Raw genomic sequence first — 16,136 nt, forward strand, 5'->3', positions numbered from 1 at the left:
AGCTTGGGGCGGGGAGGCGCGGCAGTACGCGGTAACCAGCAGGGGGTTTCCTTGCCCATGTTTGACCTGATACCATGAGACTTCATGAGGTCCAGAGTCGATGTTGAGGGCTCCCAGGGCAACTCCCTCCCGACTGTATACCACGGTGCCGCCACCTCTGCTGGGTCTGTCCGGCCGGTGGGACAGGACATACACAGGGATGGGGATGGTGATGGTGAAAGTGATATCTGGAACATTATCTGTAAGGTATGATTCCGTGAGGATGACTATGTCAGGCTTTTGCTTGACTAGTCTGTGAGACAGCTCTCCCAATTTTGGGACAAGCCCCCAGATAATAACAACTTTGGGTCAACCGGGCCAAGTGCCTAGGCCGATGCCGAGTGGCCCATCTGGTTTCAATCCTTTTAGATTTTTTAAGCCATTTTATACTACCGAATGGATTGCTAGGGCATTTAAGAGTCAACCACATCACTGTGGGTTTGGAGTCATGTGTAGGCCAGACTAGGTAAGGATGACAGATTTCCTCCCCCAAAGGACATTAGTAACCAGATGGGCTTTTATGGCAATCGACAATGGATTCATGGTTATCATTAGACTTTTAGTTCCAGGTTTTTATTGAATTCAAATTCCACCATGGATTCAAACCCGAGTCCCCAGAGCATTACCTCGGGTCTCCGGATTACCAGTCCAGTGACAATACTACTGCCCCTTCATACCAACTCTCTGCTTTCTATCCATTAACCAACCCTCTATCATGCTAAAATGCTATCCCCAACTCCATGAACCCTTATCTTGCCTATTAACCTTTGGTATGGCGCCATATCAAATGCCTTTTGGAAATCCAGGTATACTGAAAATATTTTCGGGTCTTTGCTAGTTAAAAATAGATGTTACTTTTATACTTTAGATATCATCAATGTTCTAATAGCATTAATAAATCAGGGCTATAGGAGACAATGTCAAAAATTCGGTGGCAAAAGTCCACTCGGGGGCCAAAGTTAGGCCACAAAGGGGAGACATTGTTGAGAAAACATTCTAACAGCCTATTAAACGCTATGGGCTTCCTATTAAGTGCTGTTCAGAGTACAGTAATGATACCTAGCTGATCTGAACATTTGGCAATTGTTGTAGTGTGGCTTAGTCGCCTATTTGTAATAGAGTTGATCTGCAAACAACTTTCTAAGTGGAAATATTAGGTTTATTTACAATACATCCAGCAGCAACCACACATGTGCTTTCAACTCCATCTCTATCTCTACACTGACTGTGGAGGTAGTCCACGCTGCTTACACAGATCGTGTTATCTTACATCACAGGACTATTCTTAAAGGTACAGTCCAACATTTGACAAAACCATAATTACTACAGCAATAATGAGGGTACTCATGGTCTTAGCATCCCCAACTCAAGCAGGGAAAAATAAATGAACCTGTTTTCTGACTGCTTATGACAATCTAGTCCGATGGTAAAATACGATGCACAGATGTTGGATGAGGATACAAGTTTGGTTGGAATACTTCCACCTTCTCTACTCTCGCTTGGCATTGTTGCAGAAAAAGGATGCTTGACTAGGTTAGATATTAACAAGGTAATTTCAGAGTTACTGAGGACAGCAACTGTTTCATATTGAACTGAAACAAAGCTAATATATTTTCCTAATTATATTTTGAAACTTCAATCACCATTCATGACAAACCATTCTATAACTGAAGTAAATACTTGAACAGCTGGAACCAAAACAGATATTTTCCACAATTACAATCAATGCTCCATAACATGCAATTTGTCCAAGTATGCTGAGGTCTGTGTTACACAAAGCTGGTTATTCAGGGTATCACAGTGCTATCATCACTGCCCAAGTTACTGACAAGGAAAACAAAGCTATCAGGGGGAGCAATTGATTACCTTAAATTCCAGTGAAGATCAGTTTGGCTCCAAGTCAATCGGATTTATTAATTTAGGATCACTTCAACAATCGCCAGTGATCCTGGAAGTGACTCAAATTTTCACTGGACACAGATCTGCTTTCCTAGACTCCCATGTGCTTGCCTCTGTAATAAACAGTACCCTCATTTATATAGCTTTCCTACACTGAAACCATACAATATGAATCCCTTATCTCTATTTGTTGTACACATTTTGCGGACATCAAAACTTTGAATATTGGCGTCTATTTGGGAGCTATACAAAGTGAAAATTTTCCAGCGAGTCCAGCAAATCTCCTTGTGCAGAGGGGAGGGGAGGGAGAGCAGGGGGTGTGGGTAGAAAGGAGGATTTGGGGGAGCCGGGTGAGAGCAGCTGCAGAGAGGGCATTGGTTGGTAGAGAACACAAGCGGCATGCTGAGATGCAGGAATGGAGAGAAGCAAAGGGGAGAAGCAGTGAATAAAAAGGCAAACAGAGAGAAACAGAAAAAACTTATGGAGCAAAATGAAAGGTCAGGGTTAGACACAGCATGAGCAGGGGTGACAGCAGGGAGCACAAGTTGGGGAGGGGGAATTTTTTTTTAGGGACTTGTATCCTGACTGGACTGAAAAGGGCAATCTTTGCTATAAAATGGCAAGGTAACTCAATTCAATTCACATTCAAAATGTGGAGTAATCCAGGAACACCATGAACTTTGCAGCAAGATTAGTGCTGAAAGCTCCAGACAAATCATACAGCAAACATACATGCCTCACTAAGGAAAGGTTAGATTTTTCCACCCACGGAGACAACAGGTGAGTGTTACAAGGCTGAAATGTGAATGTTGCATAACAATACAAATCAACAGCAGCTGAGTCACCATCTTAGTGGCAGCCCCCATTAAGATTTAACATTCACATTTTAAAAGTAATCCAGCAAAGTCAACAGTTCTATATGCAACTCTGGATAAAATGGCATTCAATCTCCGTTTTCTTACTGTGATATCATTTGGAAAAAATTATACCCAGGTTACATTATTTTCCTTTAAATATAAAAGGATTTCAAATATATTTTGGAAAGCAAAATCCAGAGTGGGAAGTCTGGGGCTGGCTGCTTTTAAAACAGCTAATGGAAAAACCATTAGACATAGATGCTTATGCACATTACATATTTTATTCTGTAGTTATAATCAAAGCAGCATCTTTAGTCAACTGCAACTGTACATAACTTCTCTCTGGAGGCAAGCATCATGATTGATTGCTTGCCCATGTACAGCACACCTGTAAATGTTACTGTGGGGTCACTAATTTAACACTCCACCCTAGCTCCATTCTGGCCATTGCTGTACTGTGATAAAGCAATAATTGACAACAATCATCTATGAATGCCTTTCATTATTACATTAGGCATTTGATAGTATAGCCCAACTGTACACTTAACACCTGAATATATTTGTCTGTTAAAATTTTTGTTTGCTTGAAAGGGTCAGAGGGGAATTTTTCCACTTATTGATGCTTTTTTGCCTCTTCCTGTAGGTGATACAGCTTAAGGGGAGTTAGAAACCTTCTGGTCATGATGTTCTAGCCATTATGAGTGAGGGGCTGGTTTAATGGACCAGCTGGTCTTTTCTTGTCCATTATTTTTGTAAATGGTTAAGAGCAATAGAATATAGCCCAAAGTGACAAATCACTAGCTAAGTAGTTTGATTGCTGGATCTCGCCAGTGCCGTTGTTGAGGAGCAATTAAGCCAGCAAAAAGTGTGCCAATCTGGACTGCTGTTGCCTTGTTTACATATTTAAGTAACAGACAGCCTGTTGAATGGCTCAACAGATACCAAGCCCATAAACCCTGTTCCTCCTAGTAACATAACATTGCTACTCCAATTATTGAGTTCCTTCACCTCCGTCGCATCTGTTCCGATGATGCCACTTTCCAAAACAGTTCCTCTGACATGTCTTCCTTCTTCCTTAACCGAAGTTTTCCACCCACAGTGGTTGACAGGGCCCTCAACCGTGTCCGGCCCATCTTCCGCGTATCCCTCACACCTTCCTCTCCCTCCCAGATCCATGATAGGGTCCCCCTTCTCCTCACTTATCACCCCGCCAGCATCCGCATTCAAAGGATCATCCCCCGCCATTTCCGCCAACTCCACCATGATGCCACCACCGAACACATCTTCCCTTCACCCCCCTCCGTCGGCATTCCATAGGGACCGTTCCCTCCGGGACACCCTGGTCCACTCCTCCATCACCCCCTAACACCTCAACCCTCTCCCACGGCACCTTCCCATGCAACCGCAGAAGGTGCAACACCTGCCCCTTTACTTCCCCCTCCTCATTGTCCAAGGGCCCAAACACTCCTTTCAAGTGAAGCAGCACTTCACTTGCACTTCCCTCAATTTAGTCCACTGCATTCGCTGTTCCAATGCGGCCTCCTCTACATTGAAGAGACCAAACACAGACTGGGTGACCGCTTTGCAGAACACCTTCGGTCTGTCCGCAAGCATGACCCAGACCTCTGTCACTTGCCATTTCAACACACCATCCATGCCCACATGTCTGCCCTTGGCCTGCTGCAATGTTCCAGCGAAGCTCAACGCAAACTGGAGGAATAGCACCTCATCTTCTGATTAGGCACTTTACAGCCTTCCGGACTTAACACTGAGTTCAACAACTTCAGATCATGAACTCTCTCCTCCATTCCCACCCCCTTTCTGATCCCCCTTTTCCCAATAATTTATAATTTTTTTAGTATATATATTTTTTTAAAATATATTTTTCTTTTCCCACCTATTTCTATTATTTTTAAGTTTATTTCCAACCATTGTTTTATCTCCACCTTTTAGCCTATTTCGATCCCTTCCCCCCATCTCACTAGGGCTATCTGTCACGTGCCCGTCCTGCTTTCTACCCTTAATGTCACCATTAGCACATTCCTTAGCTAATATCACTATCGTTAACACCCCTTTGTCCTTCTGTCTATGACATCTTTGGCAATCTCTTCTTTGCCTCCACCTATCACTGATCCTTTATCCAGCTCAACCTGTCCCACCCCTCTCAACCAGCTTATATTTCACCTCTTTTCTATTTTTCCTTTGTTCTGATGAAGAGTCATACGGACTCAAAACGTTAACTGTATTCCTCTCCGCAGATGCCGTCAGACCTGCTGAGTTTTTCCAGCTATTTCCGTTTTTGTTTCAGATTTCCAGCATCTGCAGTATTTTGCCTATTAAATAATCCATCATGTGACAAAGATATATACAGTATAATGAGGTATTTTTATTTTAAAAAGTAACTTTAGGAGGGTGGTGGTTAGGGGGTTACACAGCAAATAACAGATGCACAAAACAAGACTAGTTTGAATTCATTCTCAAGATGTGCACATCACTGGCAAGGCCAGCATTTATTGTTCATTCCTAGTTGCCCTGAGAAGACATGGTGCGGCAACTCAGTGGTTTGTGAGGCCAACTCAAAGGGCAGTAGTGCAAGCACACTTTTGTGGGACTGAGGTCACAGAGACCAGGCTGGGTAAGGAAGACTAGGTTCCATTTCTAAAAGTTCAAACTGTGGAGCTGTGGGGAGTTATGTGATCTAAGCTGTCGGGCTGCTCGAACTTCAAGCATTTTTAAACCGTCTACCTGCACTACAAAGCAGCATGTATACAATAAACCAATGAAAGCGGTGGGAAACCACATACGCAGACACACAATATAAACATCCTATCCATGGGCCCCAAATTCAGTACCTTTTGCTCAAAGTCCACAGGTGGATGCAAAGAACCCAAATAAAGACAAAACTCAAATTTGTTCATTACTCACCATGCTTCTCTACACAGTTTCCTTTCTCATCTTCAACAAACTGAGAAAGACATGGCCCACACCTATCCAATCCAAGCGTGCAAAATTCCCGTCGTTTAATGGTGCAGTCCAATTTTTTGGGGCAGATTCCAGCTGAAGGACACAGAGGTGAAAATCAGTACAGCAAACTTTAAGATCTTGAGCCTTTTAAAAAGGCCAACAACAGACAAAACAAACTCTTTATTCCAACTTCAGTACCATCTGTCATCAGTTAGTACTTAACTCTTCCCGTTCAAATAGGTTTCTTATTGTGAAGTTACAGAACAGTGTTGAAGGCACATATAACATGTGATGTATCGCAAAATAGCTACTACAGTTTGTAGAGAAAACATACATAATCGCCTTGTGCGTCCTGTATGTATATCAAACACTGGGTAACACTGGTGTCTCCAACACCCAACCAACTTCCCCTATTCTCAATCCTTGCATCTTCAATCACCAAGGGTTTACCCTGGTGCTCTCAACTATACTATGTGCCAGGCCAAGAGCTAGATTCAAAGTTATGAGGTGCACTGATAGAGTAAATAAGAATAAAACTGTTTCCACTGGCAGGTAGGTTGGTAACCAAGGAGTGCAGATTTCAGATAATTGGCCAAAAAAATGGTACATGAAATGCTACTAGTTATGATCTAGAATTAAACACCTCAAAGGATAGTGAAGCAGATAAAACAGCAACTTTTCAAAGGTAACTGGATACATAGATACTTGATAAAAAAAAGACTGCAACACTATGGGGAAAGTGTGGTGGAAGAGGAGAAAGAGTGGCCGCATGGGTTGGGGGGGGGGGGCTGGAGGGGGGCAGCGGGGGACTGGAGGAGGAGGAGGGGGGCAGCGGGGGACTGGAGGAGGAGGAGGGGGGTCAGCAGGGGCCTGGTGGAGGAGGGGGGTCAGCGGGGGCCTGGTGGAGGAGGGGGGTCAGCGGGGGCCTGGAGGAGGGGGGGGGTCAGCGGGGGCCTGGTGGAGGAGGGGGGTCAGCGGGGGCCTGGTGGAGGAGGAGGGGGGTCAGCGGGGGCCTGGTGGAGGAGGGGGGGTCAGCGGGGGCCTGGTGGAGGAGGGGGGTCAGCGGGGGCCTGGTGGAGGAGGGGGGTCAGCGGGGGTCTGGTGGAGGAGGGGTGACAGCAGGGGCCTGGTGGAGGGTGGTGGTCAGTGGGGGCAGCGAGGGCCTGGTGGATGAGGGGGGTCAGCGGGGGCCTGGTGGAGGAGGAGGGTCAGCGGGGGCCTGGTGGAGGAGGGGGGTCAGCGGGGGTCTGGTGGAGGAGGGGTGGCAGCAGGGGCCTGGTGGAGGGTGGTGGTCAGTGGGGGCAGCGAGGGCCTGGTGGAGGAGGGGGCAGCGGGGTGGAGGACGGGGGGCAACTGGAGGAGGAGGGGCAGCAGAGGGAGGAGGAGGGGTAGCAGGGCAGAGGTGGTGAGCAGATGGGGCGGGAGCAGGAGGAGGGGCAGCTTCATACCCTTTATTCAGGTAGCCTATTCTTTATGGCAGCAACACATGACAGCGTGACTCAATGGGATGCATTTGTTCCCACTGTCTCCTGTAATCTCAAACTGCTCGAGACATTGAGCATAGAGATCCAGCACTTGCCCAAAATAAGCAAAGCTGAGCTGGGGCAGAGGGAAAAGTAGTGGGAAAATGTTCAAGTTAGTAGGAACCTCTTCCAGTAGCTCAATGTGCTATTCGTGTGTATAAGCAGACCAGGGAACTGGTAGAAAGAATGGAGTGAAAATAAATTTCAATAGTCTTCAGTGAAATTCTCAAAGAATTATTGCATGTGTATCCCACTGGTGCATATTAAATAATCACTCCAATTAAACTGTGGCAACTTCACTGGTTTTCTTTTTTTTCTTAGATTGCTGTATTTGAATATTTCAAGAATGATACATCACTACGATAACGATTAATATTCAGACCAATGGACCTATAAACCTTGTTTTCTCAATTATCTTTGGACTAAATCAGGTATTTCACTTCATCTATATTTCTCCACTTCTAATACCGAAACCAAGAAGAGTTTGCAATTACATATCACCTTTCATGATTTTAGGATGTCCCAAAGTGCCCCACAGCCAATGTATAGTAAATAAGGTAGTGCAGTAAGACATGAAAATCCTCTTGCGCTTCCTATAATCATACACTAACATCTCCAACAGCCAGCTACTGTTGTAAAACAAGAAAACGTATGTCAATTTGCATACAAAGGCAAGATAATCTACTCTTAATAGCATTGGTTGAGGGATAAATTTTGGCCATGCCAGGAGTCCTGTGCTTATTTTAGAAGTGCCACAAAATCTTTTACATCCACCTGAGCGGGAAGATGTGTATTCGCTTCAATATCTCATCTGAAAGACCTCTAATGGTGCTCTGCATTCTAATGGTGTTGGTTACAGAACGTGGCTGTTAAACAAGTCTTCGTAGTCTTCTGTATGTGAACAGCAAGTCTTTGTTAACTATTTCTAACTTTATACGTACATACAGTCATGGGTACAGGCAAGGAGCTGTCTCCATGTCAAAGTCTAATCACATCTCTGGCCAACACCATACTGACCCGAGCTGTCAGTCATGTGCCTCCTTACATCACTCTGTGGGCAGTACTGTACTCCCCGTAAGTCTTTATCCCATGGACACAGAGTTACATTAGCTAACTTCAAGTCTTGCATTGTTAAAAGTCTCATGCATTTACCTTATTGTTACAACCTTAATGCTATTTCAACATTATTATTATTGCAGTATAAGCATTAACAACATTCTCACCACCCCATCTCCCCCTTTCAAGTCCTTGAAGTTAGAGGTTCAGGTTATCTGGAGGCCTTATAACCCTTCCACATCTCGTTCACTGTTCTGTCGGAAGAGTGGTGGACTCTGCTGGTTGGACTGGCATTTGGGTATGCTTTCCTTCTTTTCTTCCATTGCTTAATGTTGGTCCACGCCTGGTCGGTTTGTCTGCTGCATTGATTCTTGGTTACTTTTGCTCTTGATCATTTCTAACAGGGTGGACAAACATGGTATTTGTCTCCTTGGCGCTGCTTTTCCTTTTTTCTCCGTGTGGGCCATCTCAAAGCCCTTTGAGCCTGAAGAAGAGCTTTTCTGTGGCAAGAAAAAGGTTTGGTGGCATGCTCACCTCTGTTTTGTTGTTGATGGTGGTGAGAGACTGTTACCAAATTCCAGCATCTCTTGTGGTTGTGGCATGCTGGCTGGAACGTGCAATGTGTGCACAGTGGCTGCTGTGTCGATTATCTATACCATTGTCATAGTTGAAGATAGAGGCTTCTCAGACTGATCATTCTCTGTTAACACTTGTACCAGAGGTGCCATGGTAATTCCGTGGGCCTTAGATTGGTCTGACCATTGGGGGCTTTCCAGTACCTAGAATGATAATGAACAAACCTGCTTCACAAGGGGAAAAGAAAGATCAAAGGTGAAATCCATGTCTAAATACTGTCTAGTGCCAATGACAGTGATAGCCTTGATTTCCTCTGCCGTCTGGAGGAGATCCAGGGTGACACAGGAAACCCTGCTCAGGAGAGAGAAAGGCTGGTTACGGATTACGTACATCAGCTCAAGGATCTTTTTGCTGCCCCATGTCGTATTCTCTCTACTGATCGGTTTTTCCTTGCCAGACTGTAATCCCTCTGTGCTACCTTTTAAGTTCACATCCTGGAATTGCGTTTCTTCCAATTATTTTTGAAAAACCTCACACTCTTTAGTGAGAACTTCTACCTTCGCTTGCCAGTCTACGTTCTTGATTTTCACCTCTTCGTACATCTCTTTTGGAATGTATTGTTCTTCCAAGTTTCCTTCCAATTGTGCAACAGTTTCCTTCAGCACTGCAGTCTCCTTCCTGTACCTCTCGGCTTCCTCCTGGAATAGTGGGTATTCTGGAGTCTTCTCCGAAAACTGGTTTGTCAGTTCTTTCACAGGGGCATTACATTTATTTTGTTTCACGGTGTAGTGTTCCTAAGGGACAAACTCAGGCCAGAGGGATCCTTGTCGTGTGTGAAGGTCCTTGAACAGATTTTCCTTTTCATTGTGAAGCTCAAGTGCTTGTCTAGTTTTCTTGTAATTTACCAGAGCTTGAGCTTGTTCTGTTGTACTGCCATTCCTTATGCTGTCATGTTGCTGAAAGGAACTGCATGTTTTTGAATCTGATTCTGAAGGACAATTAGTTGCTCTTTCAACTGTTTATTTTCTTTTTCAGCTCTTGTCTTCTCACTCTGCATATCAGTGTATAGTTTTGTCATTGTTGACAGCTCCAAGGCAGCTTTTTCTGGAGTAGCGTTCAACATCTTTGCCACTCATGTTCTTCCAAGGGCATGTATTGGTTCTTCAAAGAGTCTTTCAAGGCAATGACTTCTGAGAGTGCCTTTCTTGCCTGTCATCATGCCTGGCTCTACTTCAGGTTGAGTACCTCCATCTCAGCTTTGAGACGAACATTCTGATTGTACTTCTGCTTTTTTTTTGATCCGCCTGCTGCAGGGCTTTTTCCTTGCTATCCACTACCAGCTTCTGGCAATTCTAGCAACATGCCCACATCTTCTGCCTTGGGCTTCCCATAGATATATTACTGGGGCTTCCAGAAAGTTCTGTGTCCCTCTGGTGCCTTAGTGTGATTTGTTTGGGTGTTGTCTGTTGTCTTTTCAACGGTTTGCTGGGAGCTTTCCATGCCTCTTTTTTAAATTCTGCACACTCCTCCACTTGAAGATTAAGACTGTTAATATTTCATCAAAGCTGGTTGAGGACTCATCAATGCACTGCATTAGGTTTACATCATCAGCAAGTTCACCAAACAAGGATAAAAATGTGTTAATCTGGACAACTTCTGAAACCTGATGGTCCCCAGTGGTTTAAAAATTCCGTTCCCCAGGACACCCGATTTTTCGTTAGGTTTGGCCGAGATGAGTCTAAATTCTGATAAGTTGCATTTATGATCCATGGCCTTTTTTTTTCTTGCAGTTAAAGCTTTAAATGCCATTGCTCTTTTATGAATGGTTGTGCAGTAACCTTTTTCTTTCTTCAAAATGGCTCCGCAAGCGCTGTTTTTTCTTTAGCTGATCTTCCCATATATCGTCAGGTTTGGCGGGCTCCCACTATGTTCATGGACATTTTTGGAAACTTATCAGCTGTTTAACACTACAAAACAAAAAAACTTTTGAATTAAGGGTATGCCAGCAATTTGCTCCTGAGCTTTGGCAATCAATTTCAAAACAATTTTTACTCTGCCTTTTGCTTTTTTTTTAAAAACCCTTTTCCTTCGCCACCCCCCCCCATGAAGCTTGTTTCAAGAGTCTAGATTCCAAGATGGCATCGCCAGTCTCTTCTGAGACAGAGGAATGCCTGCACTTAGTGGGGTTTTGGTGGGCTCTTGCAAAATGGTGGTGGCACGCTTCTGGCTGAAATTTTTTTTTAAAACAATGGCTGCATGGGTCAGCTGTCTGCTGACTTCTTTAATTCAACGAATTAGTACTGTGAGAAGCGAGGTATTCAAATTAACCACAGGCTTGCTGTGTAAGGATTCAGATGTTCACGAGGTTTCCAAGGGTTAAGTTAATTATTTTTTCCCCCTTTTCAACTCGGAGACTACGTGTTGAGGCTCGGAGTCAGGGATTAGGATTAGCAATGGATTTCGCTCAAATGGTGCTTCTGACTGAATTAGAAGGGGCTTCTCAGGACTGGCTGCAGCCTGAAAGTTAAAATGACTTAATTCACCTTTGCAGGCTATAGGCTCCAGCTGTGGCTCAGTTCATAGCACCCTCGCCTTTGAATCAGAGGGTTGTGGGTTCATGTCCCACTCCCAGAAACCAAGAACTGTGATTGTACTCGAAAGAGTTGCAATCTGTGACTGTTGATAACTCGAAAGAATTTTTTTATAGGCTCCGCATGCTGAAGCTGGACTTGCAAGGGAGAATCTATGGAGTCTTCTGCTGAATAAGACTTTTGCCTTTAGTTTCCAGGCTCTTTGTCTGGACTGTTTTCTGGTGAATTTTCTCCACGTCTATAGCTTCAGTTGGGAACTTCTATCAGCTCAGAATCCATTGAAGATTTTCTTTTTTAGTTTTTCAGCATTGCAAGGTTGGAAGTTTTTTGATCCTACTGCCATATTGTAATGTGTTGGTTACAGAATGTATTCGCTGAGGAAGTCTTCGTAGTCTTCTCTATATTAACAGCAAGTCTTTATTAACTACTTACAACAACATACATATATACAGTAAAGGGTACAGGCCAAAGAGCTATCTCCATGTCTGTCTTAACACGTCTGGCCAACACCACACTGACCCTAGCTCTGCATTATGTGCCTTCTTGCATCACCATGTACTGTACTCAGTGCCACATTAACCCTATATATGCCAGACCCTTATACTCCACTGCTTCTTCAGTACTGCACTGAAGCCAAGATTACCACTTAACCAGTGCGCAAATCTTTGAGGCCCTTGTTGAGACTCTGAAAGCCACAAAAAAGGTCAGATTCATTGAAGAGCTGCTGCTAGGAAACAAATGAGTGGCAAGGTTAAAGCACACTGTTTTTCCATTTCTCAGCCATGGAACAGAATTCAGCCCAGTTCTGATTAAGGATTCCTCAAAAAAATTTAACCCTATTTCTTCTCTTTCAGATGATGATTGGCCCATGTTTTTCCAACACTTTTTTTCAGATTTATCTGGGATAATAGAAATAATGCCTCATCTCTGCTGGCTATAAACCCCAAAATCCAGTCAATTTTGGTAGTTATTAATCTGACTTTTAGGGTTAGAGTGCACTGTTGCAGATGTGCAGAATGAAATTAATTTGGATTCTAATCAGTTCTATATTTACCCTGTATTGTTTTATGCCAATACTGTCTTGCAAGTGGAACAGTCTCTTGCACTGACAGCACAAAGACCCACCAAAAGCTAATGCGACAGGTTGCAAGATTTCCTTTTTCAATAAATCAAGGCTTGCAGATTAAGTCAGAATGCGTAGATTTTCCAATAGCTTCAGTTTGCAAGAGAAATACTATTCAACACAACCATTGTTATTCCCTGCTTCACCTTACTCTGAAGGAATCAAATTACATTGGTGCAATAAAAACTGAAGACGCTGGAAATGCTTTGCAGGTCAGGCAGCAGATTTGGAAACAGGAAAGGTCACAAACCAGAGATGTTGAACTTACCTTCCTGTCTCCACAGATGCTACCTGACCTATTGATTGTTTCTAGTATTTTCTACTTTTAAATCAGATTTCCAGCATTTGCAGTGTTTTATCTTTTTGTTACCTTGGCACAAGTGTGGATATGAAATTGGCTAAGGCACAGGAAGAGAGTGATGAATGGTTGTTTGTCAGACTGAAGGGAAGGGAACACAGTGGTATTCCCAGGGCTGGGTATGAGGACCACTGCTCTCTCTCTCTGATATATATTAATGACCTAGGCTTGGGTATACAGGGCATAACTTCAAAGCACACAGATGGCTCAAAACTCAACTGCAGTAAACAGTGAGGAAGATATAGTAGCGATCTTCAGGAGGATGTAGACAAGTGAAATGGAAGGATAAATGGCAGATGAAAGTTAAAGCAGAGAAGTGTGACGTGTTTCGTTTTGATGTGAAGAATCAAGAGACAATAAAATTTAAATGGCGTAATTTTAAAGGGTATGTAGGAATAGGCACACCAGGGAGTCTACGTACACAAATCTTTGAAAATGGCAGGGCAAGATGAAATGGTTGATAAAAAGGTATCCAGATTTCCTGACTTTAAAAATAGAAGCACAAAAGTACAAAAGCAAGGAAGTAATGCTAAGCCTTTGTAAACTGCTGGTTAGGCCATAACTGGAATAGTGTGTCCAATTCTGGAAACTGCGCTTTAGGAAAGATGTCAAGATCTTAACGCCACACCCCCGCCATCAATGTTGGGTGGGTGGTTTAAATTTCCTCACCATGTCTTTGACTCCAGGAGCAGGGCATTCCAATTGATGACGACGATGACAAGTGACAATTGACACTAGATTACAAGAGCTTCAATTGGTAAAACCGCTAAGAATGGCAGATGCCGCAACACACTAACAAATCTACAATGACACGAATAATTTACTTGCCTGACAGTTTAACTGGATGAGACTGTTAAAATGTGAAAGCTCCAGCACAACCTTTAGAAAAATGTCAGCTAAAATTATTCCCAATTAATGACAAATAAGCCCTGTCAGCAAGGCTTAGTATTGACAATTCTTCTTGAATAGGATAACATAGGAAAATATTTCACTATTAGGTTCAAAGTGAAGTTTGATACAAAGTGAAAAATTACCATATTTTGTTTTTTCAAGAAAAAATGTTCCAGAAGACAGGCTCAATTTCCCACTACTCTTCTGAGAGTGCCAAATCATTCTGGAATATGCTGTCACTGGCACCAGCTGCCTTCTTTACCTCACCCAATTGAGCATTCTTCCTGTCCCTCCACAAGTAATCTCAGTAGGCTGTTTGCTTGTGAATGGAACTTGGCTGAATTTTACCCTTCCTAGCCCGAGAGTGCTGAGGCCAATTTTCCTGCTACGACAACTCCAGCTAAGACCAGCAAACTCAGCATAGGTGTAGCATCAAACCTAGCACACTCTAGTTTGTAAGCAGCATTTCACTTGCATTTCCCCTAACTTAGTCTACTGCATTCGTTGCTCCCAATGCGGTCTCCTCTACATTGGAGAGACCAAACGCAAACTGGGCGACCGCTTTGCAGAACACCTGCGGTCTGTCCGCAAGAAAGACCCAAACCTCCCTGTCGCTTGCCATTTTAACACTCCACCCTGCTCTCTTGCCCACATGTCTGTCCTTGGCTTGCTGCATTGTTCCAGTGAAGCCCAACGCAAACTGGAGGAACAGCACCTCATCTTCCGACTAGGCACTTTACAGCCTTCCAGGCTGAATATTGAATTCAACAACTTTAGATCTTAAACTCCCTCCCCCCCAACCCCACCCCGTTTCTTCCCCCTCCCTTTTGTTTTTTTCAATAATGTATATAGATTCTTCTTTTCCCACCTATTTCCATTATTTTTAAATCTACAACTAATACCTTGCCAGCCTTTCCACCCCACCCCCACTAGAGCTGTACCTTGAGTGTCCTGCCATCCATTCTTAATTAGCACATTTTCTTAGATAATATCACCACCTTCAACACCTCTTTGATCCTTCTGTCTGTGACATCTTTTGATTATCTGCTCCTATCACTGCTTGCTTGTCCCTACAACCACACCCCCCCCTCAACTTCTCTCTCCACCCCCCCCACCTTAAACCAGCTTATATTTCACCCCTCTCCTAACTATACTCAGTTCTGTTGAAGGGTCGTGAGGACTCGAAACGTCGACTCTTTTCTTCTCCACCGATGCTGCCAGACTTGCTGAGTTTTTCCAGGTAATTTTGTTTTTGTTCTAGTTTGTATAGTTCACTTGCATGCCATCAAGCCAGCGTCACAGAATTTGTTAATGCAAATTTCAGTCTTATTTTGTTTTTGCCACCGACTGTCTAATGGTTTCACATGTATCCAAGTAACCTACTGCAGCACCAAAGATACAGTCACAAGGTTAACACAGTTTTTTGAACATAATAAATACTTGCATGAGTTTGAAAACAACCACGTGGAAATATGGGGAAAGTAAATATTATTGTAATAAGTATAGATACTGAGTTAGCAGCTGGAAGACAGGTACAATACTTTTCCTGACAGAAGATTATCAACCTGATAAGTTAACTCTGCTTCTCTCCCCACAGATGCTGCCAGACCTGAGTATTTCCAGCATTTTCTGTTCTTATCCCACTGCTGATTGCTCGCCATCAAGTCCTATTGTGGACCATCCTGTGTGTGCAAGTTTCTCTTAGTCTAGATGAGAGCCTTCCTGATCAATCTGACTCACATCAAGCCAAGTTTTTACCCATTGAGCCATCAAGGCTCAATTGGTGAACTTTATGCTTACTTTGTATGGGACCTTAGCACTGAGGAAGGAACCACATTCCCATTTTCAGCATTCCCAGGTCAAATAAACCAGTCTCCTAAATGCACTCACTACACTGCTTTTTTCCAAAGCCACATGGCTAATTGACTACTGAGTTGTGGAAGTTTTGTACTTATTATACCCACAAAAAATTAGTTCAAGACTTCCAAAGCTTATTTCGCAGATCTTTACAGCCAACAGATGGAGGAAAGTTGCAATCCATCAGGTTGGCCTCAGTTCCATGCCAGGCTGCCAAGGGCCAAAGCCAGTATGCTAGCAACAATTTGTATTTATATAGCACCTTTAACATAGCAAACTGTCCCAAGCTGCTTCACAAGAACATTCATGAAATTTGACACCAAGCCGCACAAGGAGTTGGCCTAAAGTTTGGTCAAAGGAGTAGGATTTCATAAGTCTCCTAAAGGAGGAGAGAGAGAAGCG

The 16,136-nt window shown here is 43.5% G+C and overlaps 1 protein-coding gene across 3 annotated transcripts in view; it reads right to left on the reverse strand.

Annotated features, from left to right (window-relative positions):
* Window positions 1–16,136, reverse strand: part of LOC144685629 (neural proliferation differentiation and control protein 1-like) — a 193,091-nt gene that overhangs the window by 89,890 nt on the left and 87,065 nt on the right. For all 3 annotated transcript variants that reach the window (XM_078550352.1, XM_078550353.1, XM_078550354.1), the window contains exon 2: window positions 5,721–5,852. In XM_078550352.1, the coding sequence (XP_078406478.1) occupies window positions 5,721–5,852 (132 nt within the window). The remainder of the gene's footprint in view (window positions 1–5,720; window positions 5,853–16,136) is intronic.

The sequence above is a fragment of the Cetorhinus maximus genome, chromosome 10, assembly GCF_964194155.1.
Source record: "Cetorhinus maximus chromosome 10, sCetMax3.hap1.1, whole genome shotgun sequence".
Classification (NCBI taxonomy): Eukaryota; Metazoa; Chordata; class Chondrichthyes; order Lamniformes; family Cetorhinidae; genus Cetorhinus; species Cetorhinus maximus.